The sequence below is a fragment of the Telmatherina bonti genome (genome assembly GCF_933228915.1).
Source record: "Telmatherina bonti genome assembly, chromosome: 21".
Taxonomy (NCBI): domain Eukaryota; kingdom Metazoa; phylum Chordata; class Actinopteri; order Atheriniformes; family Telmatherinidae; genus Telmatherina; species Telmatherina bonti.
In genome coordinates, this window is record NC_136630.1 from 664,147 (window position 1) to 681,038 (window position 16,892).

The following is a 16,892-nucleotide window of genomic DNA, read 5'->3' on the forward strand; positions in this document are numbered from 1 at the left end:
TGGTGGAACTGGTGGTGGAACCATGGTGGAACCGGTGCTGGAACAGATGGTGGAACCGGTGATGGACCATGGTGGAACTGGTGGTGGAACCATGGTGGAACTGGTGGTGGAACTGGTGGTGGAACCATGGTGGAACCAGTGCTGGAACAGATGGTGGAACCGGTGATGAAACTGGTGATGGAACCAGTGCTGGAACCGGTGATGGACCATGGTGGTACTGGTGTTGGAACTGGTGGTGGAACTGGTGGTGGAACCATGGTGGAACCAGTGCTGGAACATATGGTGGAACCGGTGATGAAACTGGTGATGGAACCAGTGCTGGAACCGGTGATGGACCATGGTGGAACTGGTGGTGGAACTGGTGATGGAACGGTGGTGGAACTGGTGGTGGAACCATGGTGGAACCGGTGCTGGAACCATGGTGGAACCGGTGATGGACCATGGTGGAACCGGTGATGGAACCATGGTGGAACTGGTGGTGGAACCATGGTGGAACCAGTGCTGGAACAGATGGTGGAACCGGTGATGAAACTGGTGATGGAACCAGTGCTGGAACCGGTGATGGACCATGGTGGAACTGGTGGTGGAACCATGGTGGAACTGGTGGTGGAACCATGGTGGAACCAGTGCTGGAACAGATGGTGGAACCGGTGATGAAACTGGTGATGGAACCAGTGCTGGACCCGGTGATGGACCATGGTGGAACTGGTGGTGGAACTGGTGGTGGAACCATGGTGGAACCAGTGCTGGAACATATGGTGGAACCGGTGATGAAACTGGTGATGGAACCAGTGCTGGAACCGGTGATGGACCATGGTGGAACTGGTGGTGGAACTGGTGATGGAACCGTTGGTGGAACTGGTGGTGGAACCATGGTGGAACCGGTGCTGGAACAGATGGTGAAACCGGTGATGGAACTGGTGATGGACCATGGTGGAACTGGTGCAGGAACCATGGTGGAACTGGTGATGGACCATGGTGGAACCGGTGATGGAACCATGGTGGAACTGGTGGTGGAACCATGGTGGAACTGGTGGTGGAACCGGTGATGGAACCATGGTGCAACCAGTGGTGGAAACGTTGATGGAACGGGTGATGGAACCATGGTGGAACCAGTGGTGGAACCATGGTGGAACTGATGGTGGAACCAGTGGCGGAACCATGGTGGAACTGATGGTGTAACTGGTGATGGAACCATGGTGGAACCATGGTAGAACTGATGGTGGAACTGGTGATGGAACCATGGTGGAACTGGTGGTGGAAATGGTGATGGAACCATGGTGGAACTGGTTGTGGAACTGGTGATGGAACCATGGTGGAACTGGTGGTGGAACTGGTGGTGGAACCATGGTTGAACTGGTGATGGAACCATGGTGGAACTGATGGTGTAACTGGTGATGGAACCATGGTGGAACCATGGTAGAACTGATGGTGGAACTGGTGATGGAACCATGGTGGAACTGGTGGTGGAACCATGGTGGAACTGGTGGTGGAACCATGGTGGAACCGGTGCTGGAACAGATGGTGGAACCGGTGATGGACCATGGTGGAACTGGTGGTGGAACCATGGTGGAACCAGTGCTGGAACAGATGGTGGAACCGGTGATGAAACTGGTGATGGAACCAGTGCTGGAACCGGTGATGGACCATGGTGGTACTGGTGTTGGAACTGGTGGTGGAACTGGTGGTGGAACCATGGTGGAACCAGTGCTGGAACATATGGTGGAACCGGTGATGAAACTGGTGATGGAACCAGTGCTGGAACCGGTGATGGACCATGGTGGAACTGGTGGTGGAACTGGTGATGGAACGGTGGTGGAACTGGTGGTGGAACCATGGTGGAACCGGTGCTGGAACAGATGGTGGAACCGGTGATGGAACTGGTGATGGACCATGGTGGAACTGGTGCAGGAACCATGGTGGAACCGGTGATGGACCATGGTGGAACCGGTGATGGAACCATGGTGGAACTGGTGGTGGAACCATGGTGGAACTGGTGGTGGAACTGGTGATGGAACCATGGTGGAACTGGTGGTGGAACAGATGGTGGAACCGGTGATGGACCATGGTGGAACTGGTGGTGGAACCATGGTGGAACTGGTGGTGGAACTGGTGGTGGAACCATGGTGGAACCAGTGCTGGAACAGATGGTGGAACCGGTGATGAAACTGGTGATGGAACCAGTGCTGGACCCGGTGATGGACCATGGTGGAACTGGTGGTGGAACTGGTGGTGGAACCATGGTGGAACCAGTGCTGGAACATATGGTGGAACCGGTGATGAAACTGGTGATGGAACCAGTGCTGGAACCGGTGATGGACCATGGTGGAACTGGTGCTGGAACAGATGGTGGAACCGGTGATGGACCATGGTGGAACTGGTGGTGGAACCATGGTGGAACTGGTGGTGGAACTGGTGGTGGAACCATGGTGGAACCAGTGCTGGAACAGATGGTGGAACCGGTGATGAAACTGGTGATGGAACCAGTGCTGGACCCGGTGATGGACCATGGTGGAACTGGTGGTGGAACTGGTGGTGGAACCATGGTGGAACCAGTGCTGGAACATATGGTGGAACCGGTGATGAAACTGGTGATGGAACCAGTGCTGGAACCGGTGATGGACCATGGTGGAACTGGTGGTGGAACTGGTGATGGAACCGTTGGTGGAACTGGTGGTGGAACCATGGTGGAACCGGTGCTGGAACAGATGGTGGAACCGGTGATGGAACTGGTGATGGACCATGGTGGAACTGGTGCAGGAACCATGGTGGAACTGGTGATGGACCATGGTGGAACCGGTGATGGAACCATGGTGGAACTGGTGGTGGAACCATGGTGGAACTGGTGGTGGAACCGGTGATGGAACCATGGTGCAACCAGTGGTGGAAACGTTGATGGAACGGGTGATGGAACCATGGTGGAACCAGTGGTGGAACCATGGTGGAACTGATGGTGGAACCAGTGGCGGAACCATGGTGGAACTGATGGTGTAACTGGTGATGGAACCATGGTGGAACCATGGTAGAACTGATGGTGGAACTGGTGATGGAACCATGGTGGAACTGGTGGTGGAAATGGTGATGGAACCATGGTGGAACTGGTTGTGGAACTGGTGATGGAACCATGGTGGAACTGGTGGTGGAACTGGTGGTGGAACCATGGTTGAACTGGTGATGGAACCATGGTGGAACTGATGGTGTAACTGGTGATGGAACCATGGTGGAACCATGGTAGAACTGATGGTGGAACTGGTGATGGAACCATGGTGGAACTGGTGGTGGAACCATGGTGGAACTGGTGGTGGAACCATGGTGGAACCGGTGCTGGAACAGATGGTGGAACCGGTGATGGACCATGGTGGAACTGGTGGTGGAACCATGGTGGAACTGGTGGTGGAACTGGTGGTGGAACCATGGTGGAACCAGTGCTGGAACAGATGGTGGAACCGGTGATGAAACTGGTGATGGAACCAGTGCTGGAACCGGTGATGGACCATGGTGGTACTGGTGTTGGAACTGGTGGTGGAACTGGTGGTGGAACCATGGTGGAACCAGTGCTGGAACATATGGTGGAACCGGTGATGAAACTGGTGATGGAACCGGTGATGGACCATGGTGGAACTGGTGGTGGAACTGGTGATGGAACGGTGGTGGAACTGGTGGTGGAACCATGGTGGAACCGGTGCTGGAACAGATGGTGGAACCGGTGATGGAACTGGTGATGGACCATGGTGGAACTGGTGCAGGAACCATGGTGGAACCGGTGATGGACCATGGTGGAACCGGTGATGGAACCATGGTGGAACTGGTGGTGGAACCATGGTGGAACTGGTGGTGGAACTGGTGATGGAACCATGGTGGAACTGGTGGTGGAACAGATGGTGGAACCGGTGATGGACCATGGTGGAACTGGTGGTGGAACCATGGTGGAACTGGTGGTGGAACTGGTGGTGGAACCATGGTGGAACCAGTGCTGGAACAGATGGTGGAACCGGTGATGAAACTGGTGATGGAACCAGTGCTGGACCCGGTGATGGACCATGGTGGAACTGGTGGTGGAACTGGTGGTGGAACCATGGTGGAACCAGTGCTGGAACATATGGTGGAACCGGTGATGAAACTGGTGATGGAACCAGTGCTGGAACCGGTGATGGACCATGGTGGAACTGGTGGTGGAACTGGTGATGGAACCGGTGGTGGAACTGGTGGTGGAACCATGGTGGAACCGGTGCTGGAACAGATGGTGGAACCGGTGATGGAACTGGTGATGGACCATGGTGGAACTGGTGCAGGAACCATGGTGGAACCGGTGATGGACCATGGTGGAACCGGTGATGGAACCATGGTGGAACTGGTGGTGGAACCATGGTGGAACTGGTGGTGGAACCAGTGATGGAACCATGGTGCAACCAGTGGTGGAAACGGTGATGGAACGGGTGATGGAACCATGGTGGAACCAGTGGTGGAACCATGGTGGAACTGATGGTGGAACCAGTGGTGGAACCATGGTGGAACTGGTGGTGGAACCATGGTTGAACTGGTGATGGAACCATGGTGGAACTGATGGTGTAACTGGTGATGGAACCATGGTGGAACCATGGTAGAACTGATGGTGGAACTGGTGATGGAACCATGGTGGAACTGGTGGTGGAACCATGGTGGAACTGGTGGTGGAACCATGGTGGAACCGGTGTTGGAACAGATGGTGGAACCGGTGATGGACCATGGTTGAACTGGTGGTGGAACCATGGTGGAACTGGTGGTGGAACTGGTGGTGGAACTGGTGGTGGAACCATGGTGGAACCAGTGCTGGAACAGATGGTGGAACCGGTGATGAAACTGGTGATGGAACCAGTGCTGGAACCGGTGATGGACCATGGTGGTACTGGTGTTGGAACTGGTGGTGGAACTGGTGGTGGAACCATGGTGGAACCAGTGCTGGAACATATGGTGGAACCGGTGATGAAACTGGTGATGGAACCAGTGCTGGAACCGGTGATGGACCATGGTGGAACTGGTGGTGGAACTGGTGATGGAACGGTGGTGGAACTGGTGGTGGAACCATGGTGGAACCGGTGCTGGAACAGATGGTGGAACCGGTGATGGAACTGGTGATGGACCATGGTGGAACTGGTGCAGGAACCATGGTGGAACCGGTGATGGACCATGGTGGAACCGGTGATGGAACCATGGTGGAACTGGTGGTGGAACCATGGTGGAACTGGTGGTGGAACTGGTGATGGAACCATGGTGGAACTGGTGGTGGAACAGATGGTGGAACCGGTGATGGACCATGGTGGAACTGGTGGTGGAACCATGGTGGAACTGGTGGTGGAACTGGTGGTGGAACCATGGTGGAACCAGTGCTGGAACAGATGGTGGAACCGGTGATGAAACTGGTGATGGAACCAGTGCTGGACCCGGTGATGGACCATGGTGGAACTGGTGGTGGAACTGGTGGTGGAACCATGGTGGAACCAGTGCTGGAACATATGGTGGAACCGGTGATGAAACTGGTGATGGAACCAGTGCTGGAACCGGTGATGGACCATGGTGGAACTGGTGGTGGAACTGGTGATGGAACCGGTGGTGGAACTGGTGGTGGAACCATGGTGGAACCGGTGCTGGAACAGATGGTGGAACCGGTGATGGAACTGGTGATGGACCATGGTGGAACTGGTGCAGGAACCATGGTGGAACCGGTGATGGAACCATGGTGGAACCGGTGGTGGAACCATGGTGGAACTGGTGGTGGAACCGGTGATGGAACCATGGTGCAACCAGTGGTGGAAACGGTGATGGAACGGGTGATGGAACCATGGTGGAACCAGTGGTGGAACCATGGTGGAACTGATGGTGGAACCAGTGGTGGAACCATGGTGGAACTGATGGTGTAACTGGTGATGTAACCATGGTGGAACCATGGTAGAACTGATGGTGGAACTGGTGATGGAACCATGGTGGAACTGGTGGTGGAACTGGTAATGGAACCATGGTGGAACTGATGGTGGAACCGGTGATGGAACCGTGGTGGAACCATGGTGGAACTGATGGTGGAATTGGTGATGGAACCATGTTGGAACCAGTGATGGAACGAGTGGTGGAACCGGTGATGGAACCATGGTGGAACCAGTGGTGGAACTGGTGATGGAACGAGTGGTGGAACGGGTGATGGATCCATGGTGGAACCAGTGGTGGAACCATGGTGGAACTGGTGATGGAACCATGGTGGAACTGATGGTGGAATTGGTGATGGAACCATGGTGGAACCAGTGGTGGAACCGGTGATGGAACGAGTGATGAAACCGGTGATGGAACCATGGTGGAACCAGTGGTGGCACCGGTGATGGAACCATGGTGGAACCGGGGATCGAACGAGTGGTGAAACCGGTGATGGAACCATGGTGGAACCAGTAGTGGAACCATGGTGGAACTGATGGTGTAACTGGTGATGGAACCATGGTAGAACTGATGGTGGAACTGGTGATGGAACCATGGTGGAACTGGTGGTGGAATCAGTGGTGGAATCATGGTGGAACTGATGGTGGAACTGGTGATGGAACCATGGTGCAACCGATGGTGGAAACGGTGATGGAACCATGGTGGAACCAGTGGTGGAACCATGGTGGAACTGATGGTTGAACTGGTGATGGAACCATGGTGGAATTGATGGTGTAACTGGTGATGGAACCATGGTGGAACCATGGTAGAACTGATGGTGGAACTGGTGATGGAACCATGGTGGAACTGGTGGTGGAAATGGTGATGGAACCATGGTGGAACTGGTGATGGAACCATGGTGGAACTGGTGGTGGAACTGGTGGTGGAACCATGGTTGAACTGGTGATGGAACCATGGTGGAACTGATGGTGTAACTGGTGATGGAACCATGGTGGAACCATGGTAGAACTGATGGTGGAACTGGTGATGGAACCATGGTGGAACTGGTGGTGGAACCATGGTGGAACTGGTGGTGGAACCATGGTGGAACCGGTGCTGGAACAGATGGTGGAACCGGTGATGGACCATGGTGGAACTGGTGGTGGAACCATGGTGGAACTGATGGTGGAATTGGTGATGGAACCATGGTGGAACCAGTGGTGGAACCGGTGATGGAACGAGTGATGAAACCGGTGATGGAACCATGGTGGAACCAGTGGTGGCACCGGTGATGGAACCAAGGTGCAACCAGTGGTGGAACCGGGGATCGAACGAGTGGTGAAACCGGTGATGGAACCATGGTGGAACCAGTGGTGGAACCATGGTGGAACTGATGGTGTAACTGGTGATGGAACCATGGTAGAACTGATGGTGGAACTGGTGATGGAACCATGGTGGAACTGGTGGTGGAATCAGTGGTGGAATCATGGTGTAACTGATGGTGGAACCGGTGATGGAACCATGGTGCAACCGATGGTGGAAACGGTGATGGAACGGGTGATGGAACCATGGTGGAACCAGTGGTGGAACCATGGTGGAACTGATGGTGTAACTGGTGATGGAACCATGGTGGAACTGATGGTGTAACTGGTGATGGAACCATGGTGGAACCATGGTAGAACTGATGGTGGAACTGGTGATGGAACCATGGTGGAACTGGTGGTGGAACCATGGTGGAACTGGTGGTGGAACCATGGTGGAACTGGTGGTGGACCATGGTGGAACCGGTGATGGAACCATGGTGGAACTGGTGGTGGAACCATGGTGGAACTGGTGGTGGAACTGGTGATGGAACCATGGTGGAACTGGTGGTGGAACAGATGGTGGAACCGGTGATGGACCATGGTGGAACTGGTGGTGGAACCGTGGTGGAACTGGTGGTGGAACTGGTGGTGGAACCATGGTGGAACCAGTGCTGGAACAGATGGTGGAACCGGTGATGAAACTGGTGATGGAACCAGTGCTGGACCCGGTGATGGACCATGGTGGAACTGGTGGTGGAACTGGTGGTGGAACTGGTGGTGGAACCATGGTGGAACCAGTGCTGGAACATATGGTGGAACCGGTGATGAAACTGGTGATGGAAGCAGTGCTGGAACCGGTGATGGACCATGGTGGAACTGGTGGTGGAACTGGTGATGGAACCGGTGGTGGAACTGTTGGTGGAACCATGGTGGAACCGGTGCTGGAACAGATGGTGGAACCGGTGATGGAACTGGTGATGGACCATGGTGGAACTGGTGCAGGAACCGTGGTGGAACCGGTGATGGACCATGGTGGAACCGGTGATGGAACCATGGTGGAACTGGTGGTGGAACCATGGTGGAACTGGTGGTGGAACTGGTGATGGAACCATGGTGGAACTGGTGGTGGAACCATTGTGGAACTGGTGGTGGAACCATGGTGGAACTGGTGTTGGAACTGGTGGTGGAACCATGGTGGAACAGATGGTGGAACCGGTGATGGAACTGGTGATGGAACCATGGTGGAACTGGTGATGGACCATGGTGGAACTGGTGGTGGAACTGGTGATGGACCATGGTGGAACCGGTGATGGAACCATGGTGGAACTGGTGGTGGAACCATGGTGGAACTGGTGGTGGAACCGGTGATGGAACCATGGTGCAACCAGTGGTGGAAACGGTGATGGAACGGGTGATGGAACCATGGTGGAACCAGTGGTGGAACCATGGTGGAACTGATGGTGGAACCAGTGGTGGAACCATGGTGGAACTGGTGGTGGAACCATGGTTGAACTGGTGATGGAACCATGGTGGAACTGATGGTGTAACTGGTGATGGAACCATGGTGGAACCATGGTAGAACTGATGGTGGAACTGGTTATGGAACCATGGTGGAACTGGTGGTGGAACCATGGTGGAACTGGTGGTGGAACCATGGTGGAACCGGTGTTGGAACAGATGGTGGAACCGGTGATGGACCATGGTGGAACTGGTGGTGGAACCATGGTGGAACTGGTGGTGGAACTGGTGGTGGAACTGGTGGTGGAACCATGGTGGAACCAGTGCTGGAACAGATGGTGGAACCGGTGATGAAACTGGTGATGGAACCAGTGCTGGAACCGGTGATGGACCATGGTGGTACTGGTGTTGGAACTGGTGGTGGAACTGGTGGTGGAACCATGGTGGAACCAGTGCTGGAACATATGGTGGAACCGGTGATGAAACTGGTGATGGAACCGGTGATGGACCATGGTGGAACTGGTGGTGGAACTGGTGATGGAACGGTGGTGGAACTGGTGGTGGAACCATGGTGGAACCGGTGCTGGAACAGATGGTGGAACCGGTGATGGAACTGGTGATGGACCATGGTGGAACTGGTGCAGGAACCATGGTGGAACCGGTGATGGACCATGGTGGAACCGGTGATGGAACCATGGTGGAACTGGTGGTGGAACCATGGTGGAACTGGTGGTGGAACTGGTGATGGAACCATGGTGGAACTGGTGGTGGAACAGATGGTGGAACCGGTGATGGACCATGGTGGAACTGGTGGTGGAACCATGGTGGAACTGGTGGTGGAACTGGTGGTGGAACCATGGTGGAACCAGTGCTGGAACAGATGGTGGAACCGGTGATGAAACTGGTGATGGAACCAGTGCTGGACCCGGTGATGGACCATGGTGGAACTGGTGGTGGAACTGGTGGTGGAACCATGGTGGAACCAGTGCTGGAACATATGGTGGAACCGGTGATGAAACTGGTGATGGAACCAGTGCTGGAACCGGTGATGGACCATGGTGGAACTGGTGGTGGAACTGGTGATGGAACCGGTGGTGGAACTGGTGGTGGAACCATGGTGGAACCGGTGCTGGAACAGATGGTGGAACCGGTGATGGAACTGGTGATGGACCATGGTGGAACTGGTGCAGGAACCATGGTGGAACCGGTGATGGAACCATGGTGGAACCGGTGGTGGAACCATGGTGGAACTGGTGGTGGAACCGGTGATGGAACCATGGTGCAACCAGTGGTGGAAACGGTGATGGAACGGGTGATGGAACCATGGTGGAACCAGTGGTGGAACCATGGTGGAACTGATGGTGGAACCAGTGGTGGAACCATGGTGGAACTGATGGTGTAACTGGTGATGTAACCATGGTGGAACCATGGTAGAACTGATGGTGGAACTGGTGATGGAACCATGGTGGAACTGGTGGTGGAACTGGTAATGGAACCATGGTGGAACTGATGGTGGAACCGGTGATGGAACCGTGGTGGAACCATGGTGGAACTGATGGTGGAATTGGTGATGGAACCATGTTGGAACCAGTGATGGAACGAGTGGTGGAACCGGTGATGGAACCATGGTGGAACCAGTGGTGGAACTGGTGATGGAACGAGTGGTGGAACGGGTGATGGATCCATGGTGGAACCAGTGGTGGAACCATGGTGGAACTGGTGATGGAACCATGGTGGAACTGATGGTGGAATTGGTGATGGAACCAGTGGTGGAACCGGTGATGGAACGAGTGATGAAACCGGTGATGGAACCATGGTGGAACCAGTGGTGGCACCGGTGATGGAACCATGGTGCAACCAGTGGTGGAACCGGGGATCGAACGAGTGGTGAAACCGGTGATGGAACCATGGTGGAACCAGTGGTGGAACCATGGTGGAACTGATGGTGTAACTGGTGATGGAACCATGGTGGAACTGATGGTGTAACTGGTGATGGAACCATGGTGGAACCATGGTAGAACTGATGGTGGAACTGGTGATGGAACCATGGTGGAACTGGTGGTGGAAATGGTGATGGAACCATGGTGGAACTGGTGATGGAACCATGGTGGAACTGGTGGTGGAACTGGTGGTGGAACCATGGTTGAACTGGTGATAGAACCATGGTGGAACTGATGGTGTAACTGGTGATGGAACCATGGTGGAACCATGGTAGAACTGATGGTGGAACTGGTGATGGAACCATGGTGGAACTGGTGGTGGAACCATGGTGGAACTGGTGGTGGAACCATGGTGGAACCGGTGCTGGAACAGATGGTGGAACCGGTGATGGACCATGGTGGAACTGGTGGTGGAACCATGGTGGAACTGATGGTGGAATTGGTGATGGAACCATGGTGGAACCAGTGGTGGAACCGGTGATGGAACCGGTGATGGAACGAGTGATGAAACCGGTGATGGAACCATGGTGGAACCAGTGGTGGCACCGGTGATGGAACCATGGTGCAACCAGTGGTGGAACCGGGGATCGAACGAGTGGTGAAACCGGTGATGGAACCATGGTGGAACCAGTGGTGGAACTGTTGGTGGAACCATGGTGGAACCGGTGCTGGAACAGATGGTGGAACCGGTGATGGAACTGGTGATGGACCATGGTGGAACTGGTGCAGGAACCATGGTGGAACCGGTGATGGACCATGGTGGAACCGGTGATGGAACCATGGTGGAACTGGTGGTGGAACCATGGTGGAACTGGTGGTGGAACTGGTGATGGAACCATGGTGGAACTGGTGGTGGAACCATTGTGGAACTGGTGGTGGAACCATGGTGGAACTGGTGGTGGAACCATGGTGGAACTGGTGGTGGAACCGTGGTGGAACCGGTGCTGGAACAGATGGTGGAACCGGTGATGGAACTGGTGATGGAACCATGGTGGAACTGGTGATGGACCATGGTGGAACTGGTGGTGGAACTGGTGATGGACCATGGTGGAACTGGTGGTGGAACTGGTGATGGAACCATGGTGGAACTGGTGATGGACCATGGTGGAACTGGTGGTGGAACTGGTGATGGAACTGGTGATGGAACCATGGTGGAACTGGTGGTGGAACTGGTGATGGACCATGGTGGAACTGGTGATGGACCATGGTGGAACTGGTGCAGGAACCATGGTTCCACCGTGGTGGAACGGGCAGCAGACGGGGAGATGTGCCAGAGTTTTCAGGATTAATGTGTCAGAGGAGGCGAGGTGTAAAGGAGCTGATGGCAGTGCAGAGGAAGCAGCTTATTGCAGCGCGTCATACAGCGATGTGAGGGAACAGAATTCGTCTCGTCTCTGCAGCTTTAATCACAAGCTGCACATCTCTGCATCACTGCTATCCACCAGAAATCCACTCCTTTCCAATGTTCTTTTGATGATTCCAGAGCTTTGTCACATCCAGGTCACGAGTGGGTCAACCGCTGCGTTGTTTCGGAGGAGACGGATTTTATTGGTTGCATGTGGCAGCTGGAGGAGGGAGGAGGGAGACAATAACACAATCCTGGGATGATTTGATTATTCTGTACAGCGGTGCTCTGAGGACACGAAGCAGCTTCGCCTCAGGCAGGATGACCATATGTTTTTAAGTCTGTTGTGTTTTTGCTTGTCGCCAGGACGATCATGGGTCCGCATGGCATCAACCGGGCGGTCCAGAGACTGGAGTTCTGCGACTGTAAGAAGGGACTCGGTGAGCATGTGAACCTCCTGATGATTCCGACTCTTTTCAAACCTTCTAAGAACGTGCTGGGTTTTTTCCAGGTGTGAAAATAATTGGAGGTTACAAAGAGCTGACAGGTGAAGAGTTTGGGATTTATGTCAAGCGGGTGATCGCTGGAGGGCTGGCCGCTCTGGATGGTACGTACTCTCTCTGGTACACAGTAGCTGTCACAATCATCATTATCCCCCTCACCTGTATGTGTGTGTGTGTGTGTGTGTGTGTCCATCTGTCGCTCTGTTCCAGGGAGGCTTAAGTCAGGTGACCTGATTTTGGATGTCAATAACGTCAGTCTGATCGGGGTGACCAATGAGAGGTGAGCATGCAGAATGAGGACTCTGCCTCAGGAGAAATGTTTTCCAACTGCAGCGAAAAGACAACGTTCCGATCATTAGGAAGAAGCAATAAGTTTTTTCATAAAGCACAATTCAACAGGGTGATTCAAAGACAATAAACGGTTGAAAATAAGAAACATAATTTAAAATTAAAACATAAAAGCAAAGAAAAAGAAAAAGAAAAAAACATTACAAAAAAAAGAAACATGCAGATTTGGACTTGAAATAAACTCAAAATAGCTTTGGGTTTTTAGGTACAAGTCATTCATGAGACCCAGATTTCAGGCCTGGTTGGTGGTTTTTAGGTCCGAGTCCATCACCAGAACCAGATTTCTGGCCTGGTTGGTGGTTTTTAGGTCCGAGTCCATCACCAGAACCAGATTTCAGGCCTGGTTGGTGGTTTTTAGGTCCGAGTCCATCACCAGAACCAGATTTCTGGCCTGGTTGGTGGTTTTTAGGTCCGAGTCCATCACCAGAACCAGATTTCTGGCCTGGTTGGTGGTTTTTAGGTCCGAGTCCATCACCAGAACCAGATTTCTGGCCTGGTTGGTGGTTTTTAGGTCCGAGTCCATCACCAGAACCAGATTTCTGGCCTGGTTGGTGGTTTTTAGGTCCGAGTCCATCACCAGAACCAGATTTCTGGCCTGGTTGGTGGTTTTTAGGTCCGAGTCCATCACCAGAACCAGATTTCTGGCCTGGTTGGTGGTTTTTAGGTCCGAGTCCATCACCAGAACCAAATTTCTGGCCTGGTTGGTGGTTTTTAGGTCCGAGTCCATCACCAGAACCAGATTTCTGGCCTGGTTGGTGGTTTTTAGGTCCGAGTCCATCACCAGAACCAGATTTCTGGCCTGGTTGGTGGTTTTTAGGTCCGAGTCCATCACCAGAACCAGATTTCTGGCCTGGTTGGTGGTTTTTAAATAAAATAACCTTCAGATGCAATTACACCAGAGGATGGGACGAGACTTTTCTTCTTCCTCTTGAGTTCCCTCCATGTCCTGGTGTGTTGTCATGGCAACGCCCCCTCCACGTCCTCGTGTGTTGTCATGGCAACGCCCCCTCCACGTCCTGGTGTGTTGTCATGGCAGCGCCACCTCCAGGTCTGGTGTTTTCATGAAAGGGTTCTACCTGGAGATGTTTGGATGCAGACCTTTCTGGAAGACTGAGTTCTGTTTGCATGTGGATGCGGACATAGCTGACGTTACCGATCACTTCGACTGTTCACATGGACGACGTCGGCATCATTTTAGGACTGCAGTGTGAAATTTAAGGATTTGTAGAAAGAATTTGAAGCTTTATTTGGATCGTCTGAACGTGTCAGCAGATGGCGTTCGCTGATTGCTGTGTTTTCTGACAGGGCGGTGGAGATCCTGAGGACAGCTTCGCTCTCCAATCACATGTCCCTGCTAATCGCTAGAGACGAGGAATCCAGGTAAACTTTCATCTTGAAACAACAGATCTGATAACAAATCCAGTCCAAGACATGACATCATAAAATAAAAAGATGATCTTTTTCACCTCCGTCATGCTGACGTGGGGAGATAAAACTAAAATATTTGCTTTACAAATGTACAAATTCCAAAGATAGATGAGTGTTTTATTTCAACAACTTCCTCAGAAACCAAGACTGTGTAACAGCAAGTCGCTCCGGAGCTGCTCATGTTCTGGATCAGGGATCAATGAGCTCCACCTCCTGACTAATCAGATCTTATGACATTTATTGGTGCAGGTGTTGAAGTGCTGAGGAGAGAAGTGACCAGGGACAGACGCATCCTGTTGATGAAGTGCGTTATTTGGACTTGTTAGCAGTCTGTCCAGCTCTGCCAGGCGCCGTCTGGAACAATGATGTTGGGCCCTAAACTATGGAATGGCAGAATTGGCCAATAAAAAAGGAATATATTTTTTAACGCGGAACATCACGGAAGTTTACTTAATTTGACTGTAAAAGTGTTTTCGTGTGGAGAAGGAACGTTTGTCTGGAGAAAAGAAATCTGGTGGCACAACCAGCCGCTTCCACTGACCCCCCCAGAACGATGTAAGCATGGCGAAGCGGCTGCACGCTACTCTGGCTTCGTCAGGGAAAAAACTGCGGAACTCAACAATAATCCGTCGCTACAGAGCCGAGCCGTTCCCCAAAGACTTTTATGGTTCAGGTGACCTGATGTTTCTGATGATTCTGTCAACACTCCGTTGACTTGAAGAGTGAAAATACACGCAGTGACATCGTGTCCAAAAGCCTCGTGAAGAACAAGGAAACGTACAATAACAACAACAAATAATATAATAACTGAATGTAGGTTTTCTAAAAATGATGGTGATTAATAGATTATGCATCAGAATTAAAAAAAAAACATGACATGCACGTACAATAAGAATAAAAAGCATTTCTGAACATGTAAATAAAAGCATTAATGTAAATCAAATTGTAATAGAAGTAAAATGTTCATTTCCTTTCCCAATCTTTTCTTTTAACTGATACTTTTTTAAATTACATGTTCTAAATAAAAATTATAATCAAATAAAAATCATCTGAACACCCATACAATTGATATTTTTATTATTATTATTATTATTATTATTATTATTATTATTATTATTATTATTAATAATAATAATAATAATAATAATAATAATAATAATAATAATTAACATCAATGAATAAAAGACATTTAGTATTACATGTGTAAACAAATGTTTTCATCTTCTTTTATCCCAGGAGGTAAAAACCAAAACGTTCTGGTGGATGTCTCCATGCAACGGCTCAACAGTCCATGACTTACTGCTGGTTTTGATGCACGTTAATGTCACATCAATAGATTTAAAGTACATTTTTATTTAATTTGTGTACATTATAGTTATTTAAATAAAAAAAAAGTTTTTGAAAGTAAAATAGTAGTAAAAAGTAAAAAAAAAAAGAAAAAAAAAAGAAAGAATGAAAAGGGGGATTCCCCAAAAATATAATGGAAAAAATTAAATTCCCAAAAATGAAAATGGAAAAAAACATAATTTAGGGAAAATAAAACGGATTTTATCGGGCCTTGATGATGTCACACACACAGGACTGCAAAACCAGGAAGTTAGGGAACAACCAACTCCTTGTGTCGTCACGGATACTAATCTCGCTTGCAGAGGGAGGTGGGGGGTGCTAAAATCTAATAAAGCAGGAACTGAACTGTAACAGAGTAATCAGATTACTGCTGATTTATATCGTCCCATAAATGAATATGATCGGCAGAATTTAGGCATTAACAGGCTGTTGCTATGGTAACAGTGTGATGATGATGTGTTTAACTTCATGTTTCTGAAAGTCTGCTCCTCCACGGTGACGCAGCTGCTCTGCAAGGCGATTGGCCAGAGGCTGGTAGCTCCGCCCATTTCATGTGAGCGTGCTCTGATCTTGATGTGACCTGGCTGGGCTTCCTGACATCACGCCGCTGCGCGACTCAAACGCAGTCTGACACAATGGGGTCGCAGTGGTGGGTGCAGGGATCAGCAGAAACGCGCCGTTTGTCAGCCAGACAATGATGTAGCTGATACCCTAAACCCCCCATCGCCCTAAACCCCCCATCGCCCTAAACCCCCCATCGCCCTAAACCCCCCATCGCCCTAAACCCCCCATCGCCCTAAACCCCCCAACGCCCTAAACCCCCCATCGCCCTAAACCCCCCATCGCCCTAAACCCCCCATCGCCCTAAACCCCCCAACGCCCTAAACCCCCCATCGCCCTAAACCCCCCATCGCCCTAAACCCCCCAACGCCCTAAACCCCCCATCGCCCTAAACCCCCCATCGCCCTAAACCCCCCATCGCCCTAACCCCCCCATCGCCCTAACCCCCCCATCGCCCTAACCCCCCAATCGCCCTAACCCCCCAATCGCCCTAACCCCCCAATCGCCCTAACCCCCAATCGCCCTAACCCCCCATCGCCCTAAACCCCCCATCGCCCTAAACCCCCCATCGCCCTAACCCCCCATCGCCCTAACCCCCCCATCGCCCTAAACCCCCCATCGCCCTAAACCCCCCATCGCCCTAAACCCCCCATCGCCCTAACCCCCCCATCGCCCTAACCCCCCCATCGCCCTAACCCCCCAATCGCCCTAACCCCCCAATCGCCCTAACCCCCAATCGCCCTAACCCCCCATCGCCCTAAACCCCCCATCGCCCTAA

General features: G+C 52.1%; 1 protein-coding gene across 1 annotated transcript in view; it reads left to right on the top strand.

Moving 5' to 3' along the window:
• stxbp4 (syntaxin binding protein 4) overlaps positions 1 to 16,892 on the top strand; it is a gene marked incomplete at both ends in the record, with an annotated part of 243,413 nt that overhangs the window by 19,074 nt on the left and 207,447 nt on the right. Inside the window, 4 exons of the mRNA XM_079261137.1 lie at positions 12,294 to 12,367; positions 12,439 to 12,534; positions 12,641 to 12,710; positions 14,084 to 14,158. Of these exons, the coding sequence (XP_079117263.1) occupies positions 12,294 to 12,367; positions 12,439 to 12,534; positions 12,641 to 12,710; positions 14,084 to 14,158 (315 nt within the window). The remainder of the gene's footprint in view (positions 1 to 12,293; positions 12,368 to 12,438; positions 12,535 to 12,640; positions 12,711 to 14,083; positions 14,159 to 16,892) is intronic.